Here is a 26,833-nt window from a genome sequence, read left to right on the forward strand (position 1 = left end):
GCCGGGTAAATGGGATCCCAACGGCGGATTTTGGGACCCCACGGCGGTGTCTCAATCCCACACCTTGCTGGCGGTGTTGAGCAGCGAGGCCTGTAGCACGGCGTCCACCTGGGTGTCCATCTGAGCCAGGAACACGGCCACGAGCACCCGCACCTCGGACGGCCAGTCCGGGGAGCTCAGGGTCACCAGCAGAGTCCCTGAGGGGCGAGGGCAGGGGTGGGTGGAGATGAGTATATCAGAAGAACGAGTTACTTATCAACGGCGTACTGGGTGATAAAAACAGCACAACTGAAGTTGTCAAAGACGTCCTTGGTTCAGAGATGTATCCACGAAATCATGCGAACTCTACACGTATATTCGAGATGTTTGGACAAAACCTGACAGGACTTGCAATCACCGCGACTTCACCTTTTCATATATTTTAAAACTACTCACACACCAAACGAACGCAACTAAACGAATAAGACACTGAGCACATCTATAGAACCATATGACTGCACAATACTGGCCACTTCACCCGCAATTAAACTGACAGCACACGTCTCCTACTCACCGAGCGCCGTTTTGAGTCCGGGCCGGTTCTGTCGGAGCGGCTCGGCGCGCCCCTCGGCCAACGGCGTCTGTACACACACGGCCACCATGGGCAGGAGCCACTCCAGGAACCGCACCGTGTGCTCCGTCACGTCCGCCGGGTCTGAGAGGCGCACAGTGGGACAGGCAGGGTCAGAGACTGGCACACTCGGGGGCAGACGGGGTAAGAGGGGCGGTGAATGCACATTAAGACAGATGGGATTCGTGGGGTCGATGAAGGTGCAGCGTCATTGGCTTTGCGGGTCGAGGGCATGGTGATAGCGGTCTGAACAGTTATATGTGTTGGCGGAATATTGGAGGGAGTTGAAAGTTAACAATGTTCAATGAATAAGGCGTCTTTCAAAAAACATAGGAAATTAATGAGAATAATCGAAAAACCATGTCGGTTCAGTGTTCCGTATTCACTCAGTCAGAGCAGTCAGTCCTGATCCATTCAGTCTCAAGGTTCCTAGTTCCTACCATTCCCGTGCACGGCCCGCCCGTGTTACTCTCTCCCTTTCAGTGTCCACTCCTCGCCATCTTACCCAGGTAGGTTATGATGTCCACCGCCAGCAGTAGGATCCGTCGGTGTCGCTCGCTGAGTTCCCAGCGCGAGGGTACCACCTGTCGCGGCCGATCACCGTCCGCCACTATCTGATTCACAGAGTCCTGACGACGGGAGATCGGGGGAGGATTAGATTAGGTCGGCGTAAGGGTGGAGAGGCGGGCTTGGCAGTGGGCGATTGTGGACAAAAGCTTATGATGATGCCATTGAAATATTATGGAGATATTTGCTCATACATCCGCGGCCATCCTAATGGAAATCAAGGTTTTCGCCCAATGGTTGACGTCGCAGAAAAAAGGGCTTAGCACTGGGAACGCTATATTAACTTTTCCGATAGTAGACGTTTGCAGTTGAACCCTCGCCACCTAACAGTTAATAAGCTCGGCTTCAATGAACATCGTTCCTCGGTAATAAATGAGCGAGCGAGATCATTACACAGCGATCCAGATTACGTGCATCCCTTACCAAAATGGTGGACAGTGCAGCCTCGACGACGTCGAACTCCAGTCGCACCACGGTCACAGTGGGTGTGGATCCGGGCCCGCACTGCCGGTGCTCCTCCTCGTATAGGTAGTTGAGCACGAGCAGAAGGTCGTACAACACCTGATCCGGGGGCGGTGGGTACAGGGAAGAGTCAGCTTGGAGGATCGCAGCGGCGGCTAACAACTAGAGTAGTAAAGTAATCTTGAACAACTAGAGCCGGCACCGAGCAGCCCGTATTGACAAATGAGCTTAAGAAAACAATAATGCATTATGTTTGCATGCTATGTATGTATTGCTTTTCATAGCTTAACAGTCAACACGTGTTTCCTTTCACTCAAATATTTCCGTTGCTCTTAATGGTAAAAAGGCATCAAGATCAACCGAAGAATTTCACTTAAAAGTATGCAGCCAACAGTGAGAAAATATGTTCCCACTTCCCACCTGGAAGTGTTTGGACTGTGTGGACAGCACCAGCCTCTTGGTGAGCGAGGTCAGCAGTCGGGTGATGTCGTCGTACAGGATCTGCCTCTGACTGGTACCCAGATCAGTCAGCTGGAGAGGCAGGTGGGCCAGCCGGACGGCCGCACCGCACACCGACTCGACCAGACCGTCATCCAGCAGCGCGCCGATCCAGTGCTCCACCTGGGCAGGGACGAACAGGATAGAGAGTAAGGCGAAGATCACACGCCAGTGGCTTGATTGGGAAGCGAGTTGATCCCAGCCAGACATCGTGGGAGATCTAATTGGGGAGTTGCACAGACCGTTCAGTTAGCTGTGAGGGATCCACGACACCGTCTGTTTAACCAATCCCTTCTCGCGGCTCCATCAAACATTTATAATTTAGACCCTTTCCGCTCACACAAACCCTGTCAACCCACTCCCCGGCTCTCCCACGCCGTCCACCTCTAGTTTACGGGTAACACTCGCCACTCGCTCATCCATACACTGCCCACTGTCGCTCATCTCTACACTACACACTCGTCCCATTGTATCTTTTAAACACTCGCCAACCATTAAACCGCCCTATTTCCACTCCTACCAGTTATACTCGCCCCAGCACCCGCTACTCCACTCTGTGCACGCACCCCAGTGACGATCAGCTCCAGGTAGTTGATGATGTTGTGACACACGCTGATGTCACCGATGGAGGCGGGCAGCAGGGCCAGGAGCAGAGTCAGAGCGCCCGCCTGCACCTGCTGGATGGGCCCGCGGCCCGGCGGGGCAGCCAGCACCATCCGACGGCTCGCCTCCAGTACAGAAGCCGTGGCGGGGTGGGAGTGCAGCTGGTTACCCAGTAGGTGGAAGCCGCAGTCGCGGGTGAAGTGGTGTAGCGCGGAGGCTGGTGCACGCTGACACCACACGCGCAGCAGCTGTGGGTGAGGTGGGGCAGCAGATGCGTTACCGACCGTGACCTAAGGGGATAGATAATGAGGAGAGCTACGATATTGACATACCAATGCCGCAGCAATTATGTGACAATTTAACAAGCAATTTAATATCTCATACTTTCTTCTTCGCTTATCCAATAATGGCCAAAGACAAAACTTCCCAACGTCTGGCCAGAAAGAAAAACCTTGACATCTAGCCACGATGGCAACCTATCCTAATCTCCCTCCCCACCCTACCACCCCATAATCCGCTCACCTTGAGAACAGCGGCGCGCACTGCGGGCTCGTCATGATTGGCCATGACACAGAGGTGCTGGGCGCGTACCTCTGCCCACATAACCGGTACGTGCTGTTCGGGGAGGGCCAGCAGCGCCGGGCCGAGCAGGCCCATCAGGCGGGCAGCCATCTGGCCGCCGGAGACCGACGAGCGGTCCGACACACTCTGGAAAACACGGACGGATAATCAAACTTACTCTCGGACTTACACTCAGAAGTGTGAGCTAGGAAGTTACGCCAAAACGGGAGGTGCGAGGGGTGTGGCTATGGGTGTTGGCAACAAGTTGCAGTATAGAGTGAGTGGGAGAGCTTACGGTCAGACAACTTTCAGTGCAAAAGTGTGCTCGTTAGAGAGTCACAACGAGGCTGAGTTAACCGTGATGCTACGATATTGTCTGCAACAAATAACAGACAACAATCCAATTACGAGGAAAGAAACGCGGGACACTGACACATTCGTGCGGTCCATCGAAAATACATATTAGTACTTTAACTATAGCTTCACCAGCCCGTTAGAGCCTATCCCTGTCATCAGAATCTCCGCTCGTCCACCCACCTGAGTCTCGGACTCCTCTGACGCCTCAGACTCTCCGCGCATGCGCCGCGCGAGCAGCAGCAGCGGCGAGCAGGGTCCGGTCGGCGTCTCGCCGACGGGCACCGGCGAGGGTGGCACGGATCCAGCGCGCGTGTCCGCCTCTTCCGACGGCGAGACGCTGCCGCTGCGGCCGCGGGCGCCGGCGGGCGGCCGCTCCGGCGACACGGTGCGGGCGCGCGCCGACCTGCGGAACATAAAGTCCACAGAGAAATGTCACGTAATGCTGTAAACGTGGTGGACTAAGTCACGGTATGATAGCCGGCCTGGAAGAGTGCACTAGTGCGCATATTAGGAAGAAGTTTTTGGGTGTGATCCACGAGACTGATCTGTTATTGCGATTTACTCTATCAGTTTGCAGACCCGCTTTATTTCCCGCTTGTCCAAACAGCCCACATACTAGCTCATCAGCCTGACATATCAAGCAAACAACACTTCAACTGCTGCCTTTCCCCCCCCCCCCCCCTCCTCCCTAGCTTCCACTGCGACTACTGACCTCTGCGGCGGCAGGCTGTCCAGGAACCTGCTCACCAGCTCCTGTTTTCCGTCGGCCAGGTCAGCGGCCAGGTCGACCGGCGGCCCGCCCGACGGAGCGTCTCCGCCGGCCGAGTCCACGGAGAGCGAGAGCCGCTCGGTGGCCGCCGGCTCCTGGCTGTGTGTCAGCGCTGAGTCGAGCAGGTAGTAGCACGACGACCTGAGGGACGGTGATAGGTCAGCGACAGGGCGGAATAAGACGATGGCACTCGACGGAGGACAGTCAACAAAAGCTGGCCGGAGACGTTCGGCGTGCACTTAACGCATACCGGAGTGTATGAAAAGATACAAAGCCGGGCTTACGGGAATATACAGGCGTTTTCCAACATGACGACATTGCATCCGTTACGTGGTGGGGCAGCCTGTGCGGGCCCTAATTCATACTGGCAGTATGTACAGACCGTCTGTACGGGGCAGTCTGCACGAGCCATCCAAACCAATTTCGCTCTTACCTGGTCTGGCAGACGAACATATATCTGGACGGGTGCAGCAGCAGCACGGCCCGCCAGAGCGCGGTGAGGGCGGACGCACACGGCGGGGTGCCCACCAGGCACTGCAGCAGCTGCAGCAGCTGGTCCACCAGCGGCGCCGGCAGCGGCTCGCCACGCTCGTCCACGAAATGAGACTGGAGAGTGGAGGGACAGAGGGAGGGTCAGACACGGCGCGGGTCGGGGCACCATGGCACCATATCTCCATCGGGTCAGGCGCTGGTTTCGTTGACAGTAAAAGACGTGTCATATAGCAAAGGAAACGTCGTGACCGGCATCCATCAGAGATCAAATTTAAGGCGTTCAGCTGGGCAGACATTTGGTGATCTTCTTAACAGTATGAAGTACATCAACGACAAATACAAAAGCATGAACTGCGCCAAGTACAGACAGCTTCGTATTGTAGAGAAGTGTGGTAGTTAGCAACAGCGGTGCACCCAGCCGCACCGCCTGTGGGTGTGTGCTCACCGTGAGAAACTCTAGCACTTCGTGCAGCAGCCTCTTCTCACGGAGTACCGTCAGGTTGAAGTCACGGTACTTGTAGCGTTCAGAGAGCACCAACACCACCGTCCGTACCGCCTCCGTGAGCAGGCGACACCGGCCGCCGAAATCACTGTAACGGCACAATATCATATACAGATATAACCAGTATAACGCCTTTTGGGGCGACTAACGGAGCGAGCGAGAGGGTGAGCCTTGCACGTGCGAAATTTCGACGAGGTACCTCCAGCTGACTTGTGCACGGCACCCTACTAACCGGTCTCTCGCGATGTGCCAAATTTGAGCACAATCGGCCCAGCCGTTCTCGAGATCTGGAAGCGGCACCCTGTACGTGCGCACGTGTAAAATGGGTCCCAACTGAGTTTTGCACGGCACCATACTAACCGGTCCCTAACCATGTGCCAAATTTGAGCGCCATCGGTCCAGCCGTTCTCGAGATCTGGAATCGACCCCTGCAAGTGCGCACGTGCAGCAGCACCTCAATTCTGGCACATGGATATGCATTGCCTAGTGGGTGCCTACCTACATGCCAACTTTCAGCGCAATCGGCCAAGTGCTTACCGAGATATTGCAACAATTACAAAAGTGACACCTCTTCGTTTTGCACGTGGCACGTGCATAAGGGGTCACCCACATGCATCGGCAATAGTCCAATACTTGGTAGAAGGAATGAAGCTACCCCACAAAAATTACCGCGTGTAAATCGGTCAAGTGGTTGCTGAGATATAAGCGTCGCAGTATCGTGACCACGGCCGATACTCAGAAATTTCCGTTAATCTAAGGAAAGACTACGCTCGCTTCGCTCGCTCCGTAATAGAGTTGCAAAGTTTTCCCAATGGGTTGCTACCGGCACCGCCCCGCCCCACAAACATTTTCTGGGATACCGGCATGCTACCACGCCCCAAGCCAAAAACCGCCAAATTACCGGCATACTAAAAAACCTGCATTCTTGATTTTGGCTTACCCCTACATAAGATGCCACATTTTGGCAATTTCAGTAACCGCCCCACCCAACAGCCACCCATTGTCCAACTTATTACAATTCAATAGCCTCTTAGTGTCCAAAGTTTGAATCATATGCTGATAATTTTTTGTGCAAAATCAAAAATACCGGCATGCTACCGGCAAGACATGCCAGATACCACGAAAAACCTGCGGTAGTGAAAAATTACCGGCATGCCGGTAGTGCGGTAGGGAAATTTTGCAACTCTACTCCGTAACTACAGCACCATGGAATAATAAAAGGAAAGCGCCAGCACAAGAACTAAAATTAACATCCTTAGCATACGACACCGGTTGTCCAAGCCGGCTCATACCTTAAAATTCCTCTAAACCTGCAGTTACACCTCACCCTCAAAGTGACATGTGATTGTGGTCGGTACGGTACCCACTCCCCAGTAGTTCCCCCAGCCCTCCACTCACTACCTCCGTCCATCTACGTCCCTCCACTGACCTGTGGTCGGCGGGTGGCTCGAGCCAGCAGCGCCAGTGGCGGAACAGGCCGACCAGCAGTGACGGGCTGCGCACCACAGGGTCGCTCAGGCTGACGCCGGCCAGTACGTCCGGAGCGCGCAGGTGCACGGTCACGCCGCCAATACAGGCGGACAGGTATACCTGAACAGACGGGGGGGGGTCAGAACTCCGCAGGTGTACGGTCACGCCGCCAATACAGGCGGAGAGGTAGACCTGAACAGACGGGGAGGGAGGGGAGGTCAGAACTCCGCAGGTGCACGGTCACGCCGCCAATACAGGCGGAGAGATATACCTGAACAGACGGGGAGGAAGGGGAGGTCAGAACTCCGCAGGTGCACGGTCACGCCGCCAATACAGGCGGAGAGATATACCTGAACAGACGGGGAGGAAGGGGAGGTCAGAACTCCGCAGGTGCACGGTCACGCCGCCAATACAGGCGGAGAGATATACCTGAACAGACGGGGAGGAAGGGGAGGTCAGAACTCCGCAGGTGTACGGTCACGCCACCAATACAGGCGGACAGGTATACCTGAACAGACGGGGAGGGATGAGAGGTCAGAACTCCGCAGGTGCACGGTAACGCCGCCAATGCAGGCGGAGACGTATACCTGAACAGACGGGGAGGGCGGGGAGGTCAGAACTCCGCAGGTGCACGGTCACGCCGCCAATGCAGGCGGAGAGGTAGACCTGAACGGACGGAGAGGGAGGGGAGGTCAGAACTGCGCAGGTGCACGGTCACACCGCCAATGCAGGCTGAGAGGTATACCTAGCGGTACACAGGAGAGGGAGGGCAGGTCAGAACTCCGGAGCACGCAGGTGCACGGTGACACCGCCCACGCAGGCGGACAGGTAGGTATGCCTGGACGGGGAGAGGAGTCAGGACTTCGGACATACGGGGAAGGGTGGGCATGTGTAGCTCCCTGAGGGCGTTTATGATCGGTTAGCATTTCAACATCCTCAAACTTCACACCAAGAGACGTCACAAATTATAACAAATGATGCATATCGCGACCAAAGAGCCACCGCATTCCAAAACCGTTTAGCCACAACACCATCAGAAGCCACAAAGAAAAACATCATTTTTTTAAAGAATACCTGAATCTCTCCCACCCCTTAAGCACAGCGCAGCCGCAGCACACACACAAGCCTTACTCTAACATCGTTCCCCTATCCATTTTCCCTACCAACACCGCATCGCGCCCACAGACCTGGAGCATGTGCCCACCGACGGCCGCCTGTTTGGAGCCCAGCACGGCGGCCACCATGTGTGGCAGCAGGTCCTCGGACTCGTCACAGGTCCAGCGCCACTGGTGGGAGGCGGCGGCGAGCAGCACGTGCAGAGCCGTGGCCTGGCTGGGACCGTCGGCGCCCAGCTCCACTACCTAGGGGTGGGAGAGGAGCTGTCACATATGATCTTTTGCAGAGGTTACATAGAATATCAGTGACTTTTCGATTAATAGTACTATCTAGCTTATGACTGAGAAATGCATGATTATGAATCATGGACACCACGGACGTGTGATGCAACTGAAACGCCTGCTGTTGCTAATAATGGCTACTGACGAATTGACAATACGAAGAACAACTTTTACCACATCAATCACGCAATGCAAATCAAATGATCGTCCTACTTATCCAGTACTCAGTGGTGGTACTCACCCTAGCAAACAGATACATGAAGAACTTGAGTCCTCCCAGTCTTGCCACGGCAGTGACCAGCCGAGGAGTGACCTGATGACGAGCAGCGGACCGCCACAGCACCGGCCTTCTCTGAGGCACCGCTCCAGGTTCCGGGAAAGACAGCGCCACCGCCGGCTCGGCAGTGCTGTAGGACAGCAGCAGCGCCGGCTCCATCTTCTTGATGAGGTCGCCGAACGAGGTGGTGATCCGAGAGATGTTGACCTTCTTCAGAACGGAGGCCGTGAGGCTGTCTGAGATGTTGATCTTGAGTGGGGTGAACCTAGAAACGACAGTACAGCGGTCAGGAGGTGATAGCGATGGTAAACAACGGGAATCTTCGAATTATTAAATAGGACACAAATGTGTTCTTTTTGCATGTTATCATCTGACTTCAACATTAATCTCCCAGCAGAGAACGACCAACTAGAAGCCAGAAACGTGCGTAAAAATCAACTTTTTTATAGAAAGTAGAAACTCTTCTTCCCCATGAAATACGGCATACCAAATTTATTGAATTGCGGGATAGGAAATGCATTCGCTTGCCATAATATCAGCGTCATTAGCCACCCTGGTGACGACGAGCCGACATGAAGCACCAGTCTACCATCCCATCCGACACCCCCGTGAGCGTGTGCACACTTACGAGCAGGCGGTGAGGTCGGCACAGTCGGGTCCCAGTAGGCGCAGGGTGAAGGCGTGCTCCAGGTCTAGAACCGGCTCAGAGAACACCAGCACCGAGCTGAGCTCGTAGGAGGCTCCGGCGTCCCCGCCACCGTGTCCAAGTAGAAGGACGGCTGAGCCGGCACAGGTGGCCGATGGGATGTCCACACTCTCACTGACACAGCCGTCCACGTGTACCGTCAGCTGGGGAGGGAGCGGAGAGCCGTTAGACGGTGATAAGAGGCCCATTCAGTCATAGCGGGCGGGTTTGAACGTGTGTCAATCAATAAAAGTGTTTAATAAAATACAGTAGACCCTTAAGCACGCAATGTGAGGAAAACTTATGATGAAATCTTAAATGTAACACGAGCTTTGATAGCAGTTTCAAACAGAAAGAACGCGAGGCAGGAGGCATCAAAGCTTGATTCTCTTTCGGTCTTAGCTCGGAGCCGCTGACCTGGGAGCGTCCACATCGGAGACATACTCACCGTCATGACCTCTCCATTTGGCACCAGTCGAAAGGCCAGGTGGGTCCAGCGGGCGGGCGCCGGCCGCGCGGACAGTGCCGCCTCACTGAGCGCCCGACAGGTGAGCGCAGCGCTCTCCGTCCGCCGCGCCAGCAGCCGTCGGTCCTTCTGCAGCCACAGCTCCGTCAGCTGACCGGCAGCGCCCACCGATAGCACGTGACACCGCGACCGCTCGGACGCTGCGCCGCTTTTAGCCTCCGAGCGCGCGGCGGCCGCCGGAGGGGAGGGCGGCGCGGAGGCGGCGGGGGTTTCAGAAGGCAGCGGCCGCAGCCACAGGGAGACAGAGCAGCCGGCGAACGGGTCCAGGGGCCGGGTGGGGCCGCCCAGAGGCACCGCGGCCGCAGAGAGTGCCAGCGCAGAGCCCACGCCTGTAACACACACATGGGACGGGAGTCAGTACGCTGATATAAGCGGGACGCACCGGCTTACAGCAATGGCCCACAGCTGCTCTAGGTCGTGGGTAATGGATATTTACTAGTATTCGCAGACAGTATCAATGCAGCATGCTGAAAGTCAACGAGCCCATAAATCACCATTGTCAGCTGTCAAAAACTTTCGTGGCCACAAACAGCAAACAAGTGCCTCAATTTAAAGGGACCCTCCCACCTTCAAAAAAGTTAATGAATTGGCATGAAAGTGATGTCGCTCGGTTCAGAAAGAGCAAAAACGAATATCTACCAAATTTCATCGAAAAATATTCACCGGTTTTCAAGATATTTGACTCTTACTTTTGTTTACTTTTTGGGATCTCCGTTGTTCCTAGCGACTTTATTTGAAAGTGCGGCATTTGTTGCGCGCAAAGCAGCATATACCACCGCGTGCTACAAAACGTTTTAGTCAAACATTTAACGGACGTTCGAAAGCCTGATGACGTCATCAGATTCCCGTAATGGTTAAGAGATAGGGACCACGCTGGTCCCACCCTGCAAGTAAAGGGAAGAAATTTCTTGAACACCATAAAGCTGCGGGGGTTGCGACCAGGATAAATGGTGGTTTCTGAGCCTGGCCGCAAACTTGGCTATCTCAACTCAAAACTAATGTTAAGGTGGGAGGGTCCCTTTAATGTCTTGACAAAAAAAAGCAGCATTCAAGCCATGTTTCACTGTCAAAGTTGAAAGTAGTATATATGGATAAAGGATATCCATCGATTGACACCGTCCCCGTGCTATCACTTATAGTCAGCAGTACAGAGCGCGGCGTCCAGTGACCCCGCTCACGTCTATCACGGTGAACGCGCTGCATTTTCAGCACGTCCGCTATGCCGCCGGCGGTGCCATCAGCCGGCACAGTCGGGTCGGCCGGCTCCACGGGCGCGCCGGCCGGGAACTGCACACTGTGGATCGGAGCCGGAGCGCCGGAGAACAGACGCGGCAGCGGCCACAGCAGAGGCATCTGACGAGAGAGACAGGTCAGACTCGTCATCGGCCAGCAGAGTAAGGCTTAAATAATCCAGCATAATCATCAACCGAAAATGCAAACAAATAAACGCAATTGATTGGCCACGGCCATCGTAGACCGGAGAATAATTGAACATGATTTGAAACACACACTCAAGGTATCATGTTCGCAAGCTAATTATCTACCTGTATCCGTAAGGGTGTGTTCCGTGAACGACCGTTACTGTCAAGGCGCCTAAGCATAACCAATAAGATTCTGAGAGAGCTCACCACCGGTGGGTTGGGCGCCGTCAGGAAGCCCAGATACCGTCCCAGAACATCCTCTGTGACGGAGTCGGCGTGTACCGACCAGATCAGGTCAGCACAGGCGCGAACCGCGTCTGAAACGTACCGGCGAGTCAGATTGCGGCAGTGGTCACGATAAGCCGAGCAGGGATGAAACGAGGCAAACAGTTAGATATTTCAATGTTTATGATAAAAAGTTAGTCCGCGTATCAGCCGTCCAGATTCTGGCTGCAGATTCTGCCGTCAAGACCAGCTTCATTCATAAATTCATTCGTAAGAGGAAACTCGATCGTTCGTTGCAATGCACGCTTACTCTTTAGTTCGTTAATTCCTTCGTTTATGCAATGGTCCATCTTGCAGCGGCTAAACTCACCCTCCAGCGCCGGCACTGCCGTGCTGAACAGCTCCGGCATCCCGCTGAGCAGCTGGGACGGCAGCGCCAGGTGCCTCAGCTGCGCCGCGGACGTCTCACTCTGACGAGCGGCGGCCGCCAGGCGGGAGGCGGCGTGGCGCAGGCCTCTGCCGAACTCGCGTATGAAGGCCGGCACCGGTTCCGGCTGCGGCTCCGGCTCCGGTTCCGACTCTGGCTTCGGTTCCGATTCCGGCTGAGGTTCGCAGACGGACACCACCGGAGCGCTCGGGCCGGGGACTGCCGCCGGAGGTTCTTTGGCCAACTCCGGATCGGACTGTGTGGGTTCGGAGGTCGGCTCTGTGGAGTGAGCTGTCTCGTCGGAACACGCCCGGTTGACTGTCTGGGGCGCCGATGTCGTTGGGTCCGATGACTGAACGTCCTCAGCACAAGTCACCGCGGTGTCCGGCAGAGCGGGATCTGCGGACGCTTCCATACTCGCCGGGGTGTCTCGTTCAACCTCTTGATCATATATGTGAGCAGGTGAGATTCGTTCACTCAGCTTATCCGCGCCCTCACCCAGTGGCGACAGCTGCCGCTCAGAGACCTCGACAGACTCTGCCCTGTCGGTACAGTCCTCAAAAGGCACGTCGACGATCGATGACCTCTGTTCAGCCGCCGACTCTGACAGACCAGGCCGAGGTAAAGGGTCCGTCTGTACGCCACCATTATCTCCAGAAGACTCCTCTGTCACAGTCAGCGGCCGTTCCGCAGGCATCGCGCGGGTCTCTGCCGCCTCCGCGCACGAATCAGCCGTGGGATCGCTATCACCAATCTCACCACCGTCCGAAGCTATACCCTCGTCTGCAGCCGAGTCGTCCGCGGGTTTTTCCAGCTTCGCCGGACTCTCCGCAGCACCGGCAGAACAACTCGGCTCTCCGAGCTCTTCCGTCGTAGCTTCAGCATCACAAGTGACCTGTTCTCCTCCTTTAGCCCCTGAGTCTTCAGAGTTTATGACACAATCTGCACTGGGACCATCGGTAGCGGTTATTTGCCCATCTCCTGTCCTTTCCACGACCTCTGCCTCAGTCTGCTGCTGTGTTTGAGCTCGCTGAGCCGGCGTCGGCTCCGGCGGTGGCGGTGGCGGCGGCCGCGGGGCCGATGTGGGCGCCCGTTGAAACAGCGCTCGCGGCGGATCCGGTCCAGTTGGGTCAGCACGCCAGCGGCGCAGGTGGCTCTGCCAGTCCTCCTCTCGACAGCGCAGCAGGTTAGAGCGGCAGCTGAGGGAGAAACTGCGCACCAGTAGGTCGGCCAGCAGCGGCAGAAGCCATACGTGCAGCAGTCGACGGTGCGCGCAGCTCTGAAACGGGCAGCAGCGGCGGTCAGATAACAGACCGCAGATGGGACAGTCAGATGAGCATTAAAGGCTCACCGAGGCACGCGCCTGCAGAAAGGGACAGACGATTGCTACACATGAACCATCTGACCTCAGGAAGAAGAAGTAAAATAATACTTTTACGGGAAAGATAACGATCAGTTTGTGTCATTTTTTTGCGAATGGATTGAATTAAGCGGAGAGATGAGCATCTTCACTACGCTAGTGGCTAGTGAAGAATGAGCCACCCACAACCAAACGACCGTTCTCCTGACCTGGTGCGGCGCCGGTCCCTCGGTGATCTCAAAGTCGGCGTCGTAGCCGTCCGTCGATCCGGGCGGGCTCTGTGTCGACTCCCCGTCAGAGGAGGGCACCGAACCGGCGTCCGAGCAAAACTCCGACTGGAAAAGCGACACAAACGGAGGGGTACGTTAGCGTCAGAGGAACAGTAGGTAATACTGGCCGAGATAGGTCGAAGATCAGAGACAACAATAATTCTACAGCACACGGCCAGCTTCGTGAAGCAAAATAAAATAGCCAATCTCTTTCAAAGTTTAAAACGCGTTTTTTTTTTTCGTTTCCCACCTGCTGTGAGCCGCTGGGCGGCGGCTGGCAGCGGTCCATGAGCAGGTCGGCCAGCCGACTGAGCAGAGCCCCGGAGCGGGGTCGGAGCGCGGCCAGCGCGGCCGCCAGCCGGCGCTCCAGCTGCGCCTGCTGCTGGGTCAGCTGGGCGACCAGCAGGGCGGCCTCCAGTAGCACGGCCAGCAGCCGGCAGCACGACTCGGCCGCACACAGGTCCAGCGCTGCAGACACAGATAAAAAGGAGAAACGTCGGGTTAACCGCCAGAGAAACAAGAGGTTCGCCACTGCAGTAAGTAGTAACAGAAAAGGCGGCCAGGCGTTAGACTGAGCGGTCCTCAAAGCTTTTCAGAAATGGCGCCTAAGACCAAGCAGCCAACGCCGTGAACAAGGGCAGAGAACAAAGCTGCATAATTTAGATGTGCTTCACAATCTTTGAGAGTTTCTTGGGCGTTTTGAAACATGATATTCTTTACAAAGTATGAAAAAAACTCCTGTTTTCCCAAGAACCACAGAATTCCCACTTTACACAAATCAAGATGTCGATCCCTTAATCACCACTAGGCGCCTTTATAGCGGTGGAGACGCACCTGTTTCACCATCTCCTGCGTCCCGCTCCAGAGACCCCAGGAAGCGCAGCAGCCGGTCCAGAGCCGAGGCCAGGTCGCGGCCCAGGTCCGGGTAGCGGGACAGCACCGCCTCCCCCAACAGCTTCCACTGGGAGATGGCCGTGACGAACGCCTGCCACATGTCCGTCAGCTGGGGCAGATCAGCCTCCAGGGACGGCGGGAGAGCTCCGCTGATCGCCGGACTCGAGTCTGTAGGGTGTGCGTCTCCAACTAGCAGGGCACGCGAGAGACTCCCCGTGTGAGCCAGCAGGGTGTCCATCAGCGCGGCGGTGCTGTCACCTGGCGGCGGTGTCTGTGAACCACTGCCTGTCTCGGCGGCCGCCAGGAGCGCCAGCAGTGTGAGGGCTCGCCGCCGGAGCCGCGGTCGGTGCAGCAGACCGGTGAGCTGAGCAGGGTGAAGACGCCGGCGTACCACGGCCACCGCCGGGTCATCGTCCGCGGCAGAGGTGTCCTCCAGCACCAGTCGACACGCCGACACGCTCAGAGTTATCAGGTACTCCTGGCGGTCGACGGGCACGCAGTGAGCAGGTAATACTTCGACACACATGGCGGGGTAAGCCTCCGTTCCCTCTATTCCATCCTCAGGACAGACAAATCCTTCTCCTCCACTCCCCAACCCCCTGATCCCGGCTGGACGGGCTACTTTATCCCATGCGGGCGGCTCCCATTGGAGCGCATCGCAGCTCCTAAGGGAGCACGCCCATAGCCGGGTGCATTGAGTACTTGGGGGGCTGGTCGGCCTGTCCTTTGGGACGGGCTCAGCCCCGGCGACTCACCAAGGTGCCCGGCCAGACTAATGTCTCCCCCTAATTCCCATCATCCTCCCAGCCTGAAATGGTCTCGTCAGACAGAAAGGGCCTAACCCAACAAAACAAACAAGCAAACAAGCGGGGTAAGCAGATGCTCTTAGCACAGGGCTGGGAGAGCTCACACTTCTCACCACACACGGGGGTACCGTGGGAGGTAGTCAGGAACTCATTGTCACACATGAGGGGGCAGGAAGGCACTCCCCAACATGCATAGAGCTGGGGGAGCAGAAAGTCATTAGACAAGCTGAGAAGTCACTACTTCCGTCCCTGGGGAGTAAACAGCAAGACAATTTTGTTTGTTTTGTTGGGTTAGGCTCTTTTGGTCTAACGAGACTATTTCAGAGCCGGAGGGATGATAGGAATTATCATAAGGGGAGACATTGGTATGGGCATTGGGCAAGCACCCTAGTGAGTCTTCGGGGCTCAGCCAATCCAGCGCCTAGTGGACAGGCCACCCAGCTCCCTGACACCCACCCCACCGCACCCGGCTACGGGCCTGCTCCCAGGGGAGCTTCCCACATGGGATAAAGTTGTCCGTCCAGCCCGCAACAGGGGGTGGAGGCTGGAGAAGAATTCCGACTATCCTGAGGATGGAATCGACGGAACGGAGGGAGCAAGACAAAAACATATTAACATTAGAGGCATGACAAGGACAAATTCAGAGGTTATCATTGATCTGATAATAATGGCTGTGGATGTTTCCGCGGCAAAACAAATACTAGGAATCGGATTTAATTAGCATATACTGTTTGATAACCACGTGTAGTGAAAAGAAGCAGACCATCTGGCCAATCGAAGATCTGTCAAAATAACGAGCCACCCGCCGGAAAAAAAGACTGGATAAGGATCACTAAAAAAAACAACAACAACAACAACAACAACAACAACAACAACAACAACAACAACAACAACAACAAAAACGAAAGCTTACAGAGCGCTATCGTTAATTATAACCGTACACACAGGAACACATTGGGGTTAATGAAGCCCTCCCCCTGCCCCACTCCAAGATGGCACACTAGCGTGCAGCTAATAGCTCCGTAAGTACGGCCGGAATTAAAATTATTCCACATTCCACGGCGCCACAATCGTTTACCAAGAAACCCTACAACATATAGAGGGGTGGGGGCGGGTGAAGGGAGGGGAGGAGGGCGCTCGGGGGCTTCCGTAATCCATCGGGCACTGAAGGTCATCCCTGGATAGCGATACACCCCGCTGTGTGTCATCAGCCGTAGACGGAGACCGACATTAAAGGGAGATTATGACCTTTTTCCACAAAATCTGAGTTAGGGCCATTTTCTGACAAAACACAACAAGTTATAATGTAAATTAAAACCATTTTGCTCAATTCGGTACCTTGCCGCAAATATCTCAACTTGAAGTCACGTTAGCGGGGAGCGCTGAAAATGACCGTTGAATAAGTACTTACATCACTTTTTGGTACTTGCATGTAATTTTGTAAAATGAACGTATTCCTCACATTTGATCTTCATCACATCTAGTTAGTTAACCCGCGCCCAGATGGGGTCTGCCGAGCAACGCGGTCTGATGGGGGGGGGGCCATTTTGGCCCCCCCCCCTCAGATCTCGAGAACCACGCAACATAACGACAAGCGGTAAACGGTGTTGGATAGCCCCAACAGGGAACTACCTTGTGACCCAATTTCATTGACCTCGGTCAAACCGATGACGTCACAGGTCAGGTCAAAGGTCGAATTTTCACCGTTTACAGGCATTTCAAGAAATGCGTTGTAAAATCGTGTAAAATGCATTTCACTGAAAATCATCGATGGGGAAATGTTCTTCAAACACATATTTTGCTATTTGAGGTCACTGATACCAGGTCAGGTCACAGAGGTCAGGTCACTGGGGGGTCACAATATGAAAGTGTCGTGTGATACATGTTTTATGGTCCATTTTACATGACAAATGCGATTATGTGGGTCAGACAGACTTTAGGGCCAGCTTAGGTCACGTTTTGGTCAAGGTCAGGTCAAGGTCAGGTCAAGGTCAGGTCAAATTAGGTCAAATTTCAAAGTTGATATTTTTGCATAAAATGGGTATCGATTCGATGCAGCTCGTCACGGGGAGTTCAATGGTGGTCTCTGTTTTGAGCTACGAGGTCTAGAATTGCTAAAAATTGAGTTCAAAAATTTGACGTCATCAATTTTTAACAGTTTTTTCGCTATAACTTGGCCAAAAAAAGAGGTATCGATCTCAAATTTGGTATGTATATCGAAGAGCGCAGGGACTATCACATATATTCCGGTTTTTTCGAAATTCGAAAATTTTTTGGAAATTTTTTGAGTTTTTCTAAAAAAATCAATTTTTTTGATTTTTGGGGGTCAAAATCCAAAAATTTCAAAAATCCGAGATAGCAGTTTTGTAGCGCCGTCTTTTCTCTACACAACCACATAAAGAACTTTAAAATTGCTTGTGAACTGTAGAATTGGTGGGCGTTTCAAGATGTCATGTTTTTTGCTCATTTTTACTCGAACATGACCTCAGTTTGACCTCAATAACTCCTGACCTGAGGTGACCTGTGACTTGAAATTTTGTGTGAAGGTGTCAAATTGATGTCCGGTAAGGTACCCAAAATTTGGCGGCGCTGCGCGCCGCCGTTTTCTCGCTATTTAGGAAAAACCACAGGGGGGGGCCAAAATGGCCCCCCCCCCATCAGGGCGCGGGTTAATGGTCGTCTATAGTGCCTTCAAAAGATATTAATGGTTTGGGGGTGGTTTATGTCTAAATTTACGCAACTATTTTTCCTGTTCATCATCTGTGTCCATATGCTGCTATTTTAGTAGCAACGACTCAATTTTGAATCGGTCCCGCCGACTGCACAATAAAAGAAGATAGATACAACACTTTTGCGGCATCACTGAAAAACTTATGCAGTACTGTTATCAAAATTCTCATAACACCGTTCGACAAACCTGAAGTCTTTTTGAAATAAATATGCTTGTATTTTTCGCTTCAGGCTCTGAGGCCAAAATAATGAATTTCGTAGTCGCAATCGCAAGATTTGGCTGCGTTTCTGGCGCATGCCGTTCATTTGTGGCGCAAAATAATACTTGGAAACAAAGAAGAGTAGGCACTATGTACGAATCTAATTAATTCTAAACCGAATTAACTCTAATTCAAATTAGAATCCTTACAACCAAGCAACGACAAGGCGATAACAAAAACAAAAACCCAAGCGTCGCTGTTTGAAACAAAAGCGCCATATACTGCGACTTTTTTATAGAGAAGGACAACGCATTTCGGTGGGTGTTACAAGTACTGCAAGTACTGCTTCTTTTTTGCAAAAATAAAAACATTTTTCACATACGAAACTGTGCTAGGAAATTTTCATATTTTATAGAAACTACAGTACAAATAGTATAGATGTCGAGTAATTTTTATTTAAGAAAAAAGAAAGCTCATTATCTCCCTTTAAATACGCACTGTATAAACATTGGACGAGATAACGTGAAAGCAGACCCCGCGTCCGATCGGCAAATACGGCAGAAAACACAGTAACGCACCGATATGAATGAAGATGAACGGACCACCGAACTATACACAGACGACCAGGCCCGGAACATCACAGTACGCAATTATCAATTTTGACTAACATGGACATGTTCCAGTCATTCACAGAGAGCTCTGTTGTGCAGACCTGGCACAAGATCAGCGTTTCGCTGGTCACAGTCCAAACGGATAGCCTTTTTCAGCTCCCGTTATCCCCACCCATGCCGGCGTGAGGTATGCGTGTTTACTATAGTTCAGCCGTCAGCCGGGGAGCCGTTCCACTCAGCACCGGGGGAGGCATGGCCTTTGTCACGGTACGGTTGTCTATCCACGTTCTTCCTTTGCTCATCATTGCAAGAGTGGAATACCAACGTGATCCCTCGTGCCTAAACTCTCAATCCAGTCGTTTCATTCGTCAAAACAAAGACAAAACGGACGGAACACGTGTTTTTGAAACTCCTATCAATACCCTTGGCATACATTACATCATGTAAGCGCATCTTTAACAAAAAGATTTCATAAACCGGGTAGATAGTCATTGGCAAGCTAAGGATAACATTGCTTGTTATTGTTTTTCGCTGTCACCGTGTAGTATCTGGATCATGTTACAGTTACGAGAATAAGAATCGGCGCGCCTGTTTGCTGTCGACGTGAAATTTCCCAGTTCAAGAAAAACGCAGAAGCTCTATCTATAAATGGATCTCAAGGAATCGATCGCTTCAAATCAAACAGATGTTCGAGACTGTAGACAGATTTAAAATTAGGTTAGTGCGACAGACAAAGGAATATAAACAGCACGAATGTCTGACTATCAGCATCGAGTATTAAAACCTTCGAGTAGTACACCCCAGCAGCAAGGCACTACATCCCGAGTCACCACACCCCAGTTTCTGGTGTGAACAGTTAAACACTCACCTGGTGTTGTGAAATGTCTCCGGCAGCGCATCCGTCGTCCGCCGGCGGCAGACGACGGACGACGTTTCGCTGGTCACAAGATCAGCGTTTCGCTGGTCACAGTCCAAACGGATAGCCTTTTTCAGCTCCCGTTATCCCCACCCATGCCGGCGTGAGGTATGCGTGTTTACTATAGTTCAGCCGTCAGCCGGGGAGCCGTTCCACTCAGCACCGGGGGAGGCATGGCCTTTGTCACGGTACGGTTGTCTATCCACGTTCTTCCTTTGCTCATCATTGCAAGAGTGGAATACCAACGTGATCCCTCGTGCCTAAACTCTCAATCCAGTCGTTTCATTCGTCAAAACAAAGACAAAACGGACGGAACACGTGTTTTTGAAACTCCTATCAATACCCTTGGCATACATTACATCATGTAAGCGCATCTTTAACAAAAAGATTTCATAAACCGGGTAGATAGTCATTGGCAAGCTAAGGATAACATTGCTTGTTATTGTTTTTCGCTGTCACCGTGTAGTATCTGGATCATGTTACAGTTACGAGAATAAGAATCGGCGCGCCTGTTTGCTGTCGACGTGAAATTTCCCAGTTCAAGAAAAACGCAGAAGCTCTATCTATAAATGGATCTCAAGGAATCGATCGCTTCAAATCAAACAGATGTTCGAGACTGTAGACAGATTTAAAATTAGGTTAGTGCGACAGACAAAGGAATATAAACAGCACGAATGTCTGACTATCAGCATCGAGTATTAAAACCTTCGAGTAGTACACCCCAGCAGCAAGGCACTACATCCCGAGTCACCACACCCCAGTTTCTGGTGTGAACAGTTAAACACTCACCTGGTGTTGTGAAATGTCTCCGGCAGCGCATCCGTCGTCCGCCGGCGGCAGCAGCGGCAGCAGCAGGTCGCGCAGCAGCACCAGCCGCAGCCGCGGGTGAGCCGTGGTCAGCACACGCAGCAGGTGCTGGCCGAGCAGCCGGCGGCGCCCGGGGGACGCGTGCACGGCGGTCAGCAGGCGCGCGTACACGGTCCCGGCGGGCAGCCAGCGGCCGCCGTCGGCCGGTCCCCGGTCCGGGTCACACACTCGGCAGTCCACAGAGCTGGCCGCCCCGCCCAGCTGCGCCAGAGTCCCCTCCATCAGCCGCAGTGTGAGGCGGCAGCCGGCCGCCGAGCCAGCAGACTCCACGGCAGCGGCCAGCGCCGGCAGCGCGGCCGCCGGCGGCAGGCAGCAGCACACCCCGCTCTGCTCGGCAGTCTGGATCAGCTGCGCCCGCAGCGCGCGGTCCGGCGGCGCAGCGGCCAGCCGCAGCAGCTGCTCGGACAGGAACGCCGCCGGACAGCCGGACAGCCCGGCCGGCTGCTTCGGGCAGTGGTGCGCACTGAGCGGGCCGCCTCCGCAGCCGTCGGGCGCGCGGCGCCGGCCACCAGCCACCGGCGGTGGAGCCCGCAGCTCCTTCAGCGCAATCACAGCTGACGCGATGGCCGAGGCCAGGGCGCGGCACAGCTCTGGCTCAGCGCCGGGTTCACTAAAATACCGCTGCAGAGCCTCCGTCACCTGTAGCTTACCCCAGAGCGCCAGAGTCTCCGGCCACACACCGGGCGCCTCCTGGGGGTTTCGCACGCTCTGATACGCTAGCAGAGTCAGACACCTTACCACCACGAGCAGTGCCCGCCCGGAGAGGGAGCCGTCTCCACCGGCCCTCTCAGCCGCCGCGAATGTCTCTATGTGGGGCAGTATCATATCAGGACGCGTCACTAGTGCAGGTCCAGCGGTGGCCACCGCTAGCAGCAGCGCGTGTTCCGGCACCACACTTCTCGCCCTCTTAGTGTCCACCAGTTTGAGGGCGGTGCGCAGGCAGACGGCGCAGCGCGGGTCGGCCTGGCCGGGGGCCGCCCTCATACAGCAGCGCGTCAGCAGCGACAGGCCGAGGCGGATGACGGCGTCGGGCGGTAGGTGGCGGCGCACCAGCAGGGGCCGGTACCGTGCCGTCCAGTCTGCCGGCCGCTCGGCGCGCGGCTGAGCCACCCAGGGCGGCCGCTCGTCGCTGCTGGCGGCGCCGGCCACCGACAGGTAGTCCCAGCAGTCGGCCTCTGGACGGCGTGACACCACCAGCGCCGGCCGGGCGTGCAGCCGCTCCAGCGCAGCGGCGCCCTCCGCGTCAGACTCGTCGCTGCTGCCGGCCGGGGAGGGTGGCCGCGACCCCTCTGCTGGGGAGAGGGAGGAAGGGCGTAAACACATGGCCCAGCGAGCACCGAAACGGAGAAATAGCACACGGATCCAATTCCTAACGGATATCAACCGGAAACGAAATAGACACTCGTGTTTTTATTCTGCTTTCATTAGCGGTCCAATGAGAAGGATAGAATAACCGCGACTGGCAATCTGCTCCATAAACACAGAACAGCGATAAACGATGAAAAGTAAGCTTAAGGAGCGTATCGCCTTTCCTTGCAGGAATGGCAAACATCCTACACGGCCCAAGGCAAGACGCATACATTCAATCAAACCGGCGAGCGACAAGTCAAACTATTCGTGCAAAGACATTTTGATCAAAGCATCAGGTCACTTCATGTTGCGCTTATGGTTTGACCGCCTGTATAAAGTGAGATACCGGATTGTGAGCCTGTCTGCTTGTAGCGTACAATTTAAATAAAGTGCAATACCAGGTATACAAGTCTGTGTAATGCACAGTACTATGGTCTGCTTCTCTTCGGACGCAATCTCACCTGACTGGCTTCTCCGCGCGGCCAGCAGCCGCTCAGTGTGGGGACAGAGGGGCGTGCCGTGTACCGCTGCCGTCTCCCAACTGATCGGTACCGGGTACAGGCCGTCCGCAGGGGCGTCCGGCAGCTCCCCCTCCGACTGCGCGTCAGCAGAGGACTGCCGAGACTCGGGCCGAGACGGGCTCTCCGCTCCCCGACACTCCTGTGATCTGACCGACTTCTTCGGTAAACCCTTCTGAGGCGTCTTGGGGCGAACGTCGGACTCAGTTGGAAGGTTCGCAGACCCAGTAGGCGACTCGCACTTCTGAGCCTCCCGAGCCGCCGGACAGTCTTTGGAGGAATCTTTCGTGTCGTCCGATTTCTCCGCGTCTCGAGAGTCCTCTCCATCTTTATCCCTGTTTTGTTGTTTCTCCTTGCTGGAGGCGGTATCCTGCATCAGCAGCGCGTGGTTGGCCATCGGTGCCAGCAGTGAGCAGATCAGCTCCACCGTCTCCGGAGATATGCGAATGCTCTGTCGGCCAGACGAGAGGAGCGCCGTGACAGTGGGTTGGTGCATCATTCACTCCAGCGATCAGGGTTCAGAACGGTAAATGCAAGAACAGCTATTGCAGATGGTTGAGATACCGCAAAGATAACCGATATCTACGAATTAAAATTAAAGCATGATAGTTGAGAAATACACCGGAAAGGTCTCCTTCTCATATGATCTTGAGAAACATGCAGAGTTGGAAATGCAATAGGGCTAGTGATTGCAACACAGTATTGGAAGCTCGACAAATATGTCGAGCAACCAAATTGTTACTTAATCTTGTTTATGTATTTCGCCATAGCCGGACACCAAGATAAGGTTCAATGAATTTTGGAAATGCAACGCAATAACACGTCAATGGCGCAAACGTCGGGGGTTCTGGAAAGATAGTCACAGGTAGTGCCCGCAAAGAATTCTGTGAATAAACAATAGGTAACCTTTCTGCACGGCTTTGTAAACAAATTGCACCCATAGCTGGCAGACCTCATAAAAATAGGTTTTAAAACATTCATTATTCAGCTGCCAGCACTACCATAAAAAGAGCACATGTTTGGCGACTGTTGTGTTCATAATTCTTCATTTTCTAGCAGGTCTTGCATTTCATTGAATTTACAGCATGTTATACATATATCACGATGAGCACGCTACAAAAGCTTCCATCCAACCTCATGGAAGCCTTATGTCACGAAACAATTTGCAAAGGAGCTCCGCTAGTTGGGCAGGCATCGTTATTTCGGAATGGTGCCCATGATATTTGGGCTCGCCCATGTCATTTATGATCGGAGAAGGGTCTCGTTTGGAAATGGGCCAAATGTTTGGGACAGCCGATGTCATATACGAACGGGATCGACCCTCTTGATCAGATTGCATGGCAGTTTGTTCAGCCACGGCGGCCACTGGTGACCCTGAGATGTCGTCGAGGCAACAGGGACTGGTGGACAGCTTAATGAGAAACTAGGAAAGGCGAATCACCGAAGCTTATTCAAAGGTAATCACATGGATGACCACGAGGCGATTCCAGGGGACGGAAAGAATCGATCAGGTCACTGGGCTAGGCCATTGATGATAAATAAATAAATAAATAAATAAATAAATAAATAAATAAATAAATAAATAAATAAATAAATAAATAAATAAATAAATAAATAAATAAATAAACTTTCTTTGCAAATCTTCAGATATGCTTCATCACACGGTGAAGTCGCACATGGTGAAGTTGTTAAGTTAGAAACTCTGCGCGGAAAAATCGAGCCCTGCCATGCGCCCCTGCATCGCTTCCTGTTCAATCGTTCATCGAGCTAACGGTCAACAGTGAGCAGCATACCATCGGCTCACGTCTCACACATCGCCGGTCGTCGGGCTGTCGTTCCAATGTGGGGCGGTATCGGCCGCTTAGTTCAACCCTCTCGGCAATCGGTCAACAGACTGTGTGTGGACACCGCACCGACCCACTTTCTGACCATCGCGCAAACTGTGAATAACCCGATACTGACTCTGGTGTTATGGGGTGCACCAGCAACGAGGCTTTATCGGACACTGACTCACGATAGCAGAAATAACAGCAGGCACTTGTTACCACAATGACTTCTGGGACCACGAGAATCCCAGAATCACAGATCCGAGAAAAAAACAGTCACAAGTTCACAGGTGCGCACACTGCGTGGTTGTTTGTATGAGTTTGGGGGCGGAGGAATGGCAGGCACACGCAGGCAGTAGCCACACGGTTCGTCAGCGCACCGAGGGCAACAAGTCGTGATTTACATAAGACCGTGTACTGCTGACAAAAGGTCCGTTCCATGCATGACGCGGTCAGGTTCAACGGCGGAAGGCGTCGAAGGCCCCAGTTTTGAAAATGTCTCGGATCCTCCGAATGCTACTCGATTGCTGCTCGATTGGACTCACTACAGAGGTTGGACCGTCAGAGGCATTTAGACAATCGAATGAACCGGGTAGCCGACGTAGCTGTACTATCAAGTGTTGGGTTGAACAGAGCACCCATCAGCTAACATCAAACCCCTCACAATCGGCGTATTTCTGGGTGTCCTCTTGCCTGAGTGAGTGTGTATGACAATTATCAATACAATTATCTTTCTGTATCTTCATGCCTTTGTGTTTGTGAGTCCGGCTATCTCTGTACATATCTATGTTAGTGTCTGCATGTTGTGTGCCTGGTGTATCCGCGTCTACGTTTCATTGTGCCTGTGTGTCCGTACTCCGTATATCTGTGTTTGTGTCTGCTCGTCCCTGTGTATCCACACCTACGCCTGTGTTTGTGTGTTTCTTTGTCTGTACAACTGCGCATCTCCCCACAAGTGATTCTGTCTCTGTGTAACCGCCACCTACCGCGGAGGGTAGTGCGTTGATGACGTGTAGAATCATCCATCCCCTGCCGGCCACCATGTAGCGCAGCACGGCCCCCAGCTCGGACTCTGGCCTCTCGCCGAGCGCCCCGCCGCCGGCCAGCTGCACGCTACACGCCTCGTGCACGTCCCGCTGGAACTGGTAGATGAGGCCCTGCACGAGGCGAGACACGCACCTGAAAAAACGGGACACGACGGCAAGTTAGAGAGTCTCAGAGGGCGGGCTGAGTGATAAAGAAGGGGAGGGAGAGCGCTGGAGGACAGGGAGTGGGGGTGCCAAAGAAGAGAAAGAGAAAGAGAAAGAGAGAAAGAGCCAGAGAGAGAGAAAGAACTAGAGAGAGAGGGGAGGGAGAGGGAGAGGGAGAGGGAGAGGGAGAGGGAGAGGGAGAGGGAGAGGGAGAGGGAGAGGGAGAGGGAGAGGGAGAGGGAGAGGGAGAGGGAGAGGGAGAGGGAGAGGGAGAGGGAGAGGGAGAGGGAGAGGGAGAGGGAGAGGGAGAGGGAGAGGGAGAGGGAGAGGGTGAGGGAGAGAGGGGAGAGAGAGAGAGAGAGAGAGAGAGAGAGAGAGAGAGAGAGAGAGAGAGAGAGAGAGAGAGAGAGAGAGAGAGAGAGAGAGAGAGAGAGAGAGAGAGAGAGAGAGAGAGAGAGAGTACGGTATCTTACCCACTTCCCTTGTCAGGCCACCGCCCCCAAATTAACCCACATAAACAACGCACGATATTAATTGTGGGGTTCACAACGACCAATTATAAACTTCTTACAGAACAGGGCGAGTGCCAATCGCGACATCAGCATAGGAATCTTGCCATCAGCAACACTGAACAATAGTCGAGCCAACTGTCATCCAGTCTATCCAGTCTGACCGGCAGTCTCCGACCGGTCTGATTGGGGAAACGGCACTGCGACCCGGCCAGTGCGACCGGAAGATAACACTCCTCCAAACTTTATCAGTTTGGCCAATGTTTCGGTCGCCGAGCGCTGCCAAAACTCAGAGCGAGTCGCCAACGCAAGGCGCAGAAAGATGGCAACGTCATAATATAAAACGGAATATCGTCGACGAGTGCCAGTGAAGCCCACGAGCTCTCTCATTTTAAAAAATAGGGTAGTGAGCCTAAAATGAGTATACGCAAAAAAAAATGAGTATAGTTTTGGAAAATGTGCATTACGCCAAAGTTATTTTGAACAAAAATAAGAAAAAAATACACAGTGCGTCCGAAGGTCTACTGCAACAGTTGCAAATACGTCCATCGCCAAATGTCAAGCAACTTTGGTCTGAAAAATGATTGAATGCTTTTTTCAAAAATGTCACAAAAAGTACATGCTAAAAAGTGAAGCCTGGGCCCTGTTCATGAAGTCTGCGGTCGCTGCGGCCGGCCGCAGGTTCTAAGCCCCGCCCATTTTTGAAACGTCATCACTCACTCGGCCGCAGCAGCGTTCCATGAACAGCGTCTGCTGCCGAAATAGTTTCCGATAATTCTTTACGACTGACGCACACCGCTAGATAATTTGTTTACAAAATCGTCTCCATGACAACACGGCTTGCGCCTATTTGACTTCGGTGCGCCAAGTTCAGTGCAATTAGTTTTCTTGCGGCTCGGCGGTCGCTGGATTGCGGCCGCAGAGATCGCAGCGGCCGC

At 53.6% G+C, this 26,833-nt stretch overlaps 1 protein-coding gene across 3 annotated transcripts in view; it reads right to left on the minus strand.

The window, feature by feature from the left end:
- LOC122392349 overlaps positions 1-26,833 on the minus strand; it is a 52,107-nt gene that overhangs the window by 12,626 nt on the left and 12,648 nt on the right. For 2 of the 3 annotated variants that reach the window (XM_043387128.1, XM_043387126.1), the window contains exons 4-28: positions 25,183-25,375; positions 22,314-22,821; positions 20,425-21,794; positions 14,313-14,850; positions 13,729-13,946; positions 13,419-13,544; positions 11,793-13,128; positions 11,405-11,514; positions 10,955-11,129; positions 9,699-10,105; positions 9,194-9,414; positions 8,530-8,830; positions 8,079-8,252; positions 6,851-7,011; positions 5,365-5,509; positions 4,861-5,033; positions 4,371-4,568; positions 3,839-4,061; positions 3,263-3,448; positions 2,704-2,988; positions 2,060-2,260; positions 1,601-1,738; positions 1,116-1,239; positions 554-694; positions 64-197 (exon numbers count right to left, since the gene is read on the minus strand). In XM_043387128.1, coding sequence (XP_043243063.1) covers positions 64-197; positions 554-694; positions 1,116-1,239; positions 1,601-1,738; positions 2,060-2,260; positions 2,704-2,988; positions 3,263-3,448; positions 3,839-4,061; positions 4,371-4,568; positions 4,861-5,033; positions 5,365-5,509; positions 6,851-7,011; positions 8,079-8,252; positions 8,530-8,830; positions 9,194-9,414; positions 9,699-10,105; positions 10,955-11,129; positions 11,405-11,514; positions 11,793-13,128; positions 13,419-13,544; positions 13,729-13,946; positions 14,313-14,850; positions 20,425-21,794; positions 22,314-22,821; positions 25,183-25,375 — 7,786 coding nt within the window. The remainder of the gene's footprint in view (positions 1-63; positions 198-553; positions 695-1,115; positions 1,240-1,600; positions 1,739-2,059; positions 2,261-2,703; positions 2,989-3,262; positions 3,449-3,838; positions 4,062-4,370; positions 4,569-4,860; positions 5,034-5,364; positions 5,510-6,850; positions 7,012-8,078; positions 8,253-8,529; positions 8,831-9,193; positions 9,415-9,698; positions 10,106-10,954; positions 11,130-11,404; positions 11,515-11,792; positions 13,129-13,418; positions 13,545-13,728; positions 13,947-14,312; positions 14,851-20,424; positions 21,795-22,313; positions 22,822-25,182; positions 25,376-26,833) is intronic. The other variant, XM_043387127.1, reaches the window with a different exon arrangement.

Source organism: Amphibalanus amphitrite, unplaced genomic scaffold (assembly GCF_019059575.1).
Source record: "Amphibalanus amphitrite isolate SeventyFive unplaced genomic scaffold, NRLGWU_Aamphi_draft 000483F_arrow, whole genome shotgun sequence".
NCBI classification, from domain to species: Eukaryota; Metazoa; Arthropoda; class Thecostraca; order Balanomorpha; family Balanidae; genus Amphibalanus; species Amphibalanus amphitrite.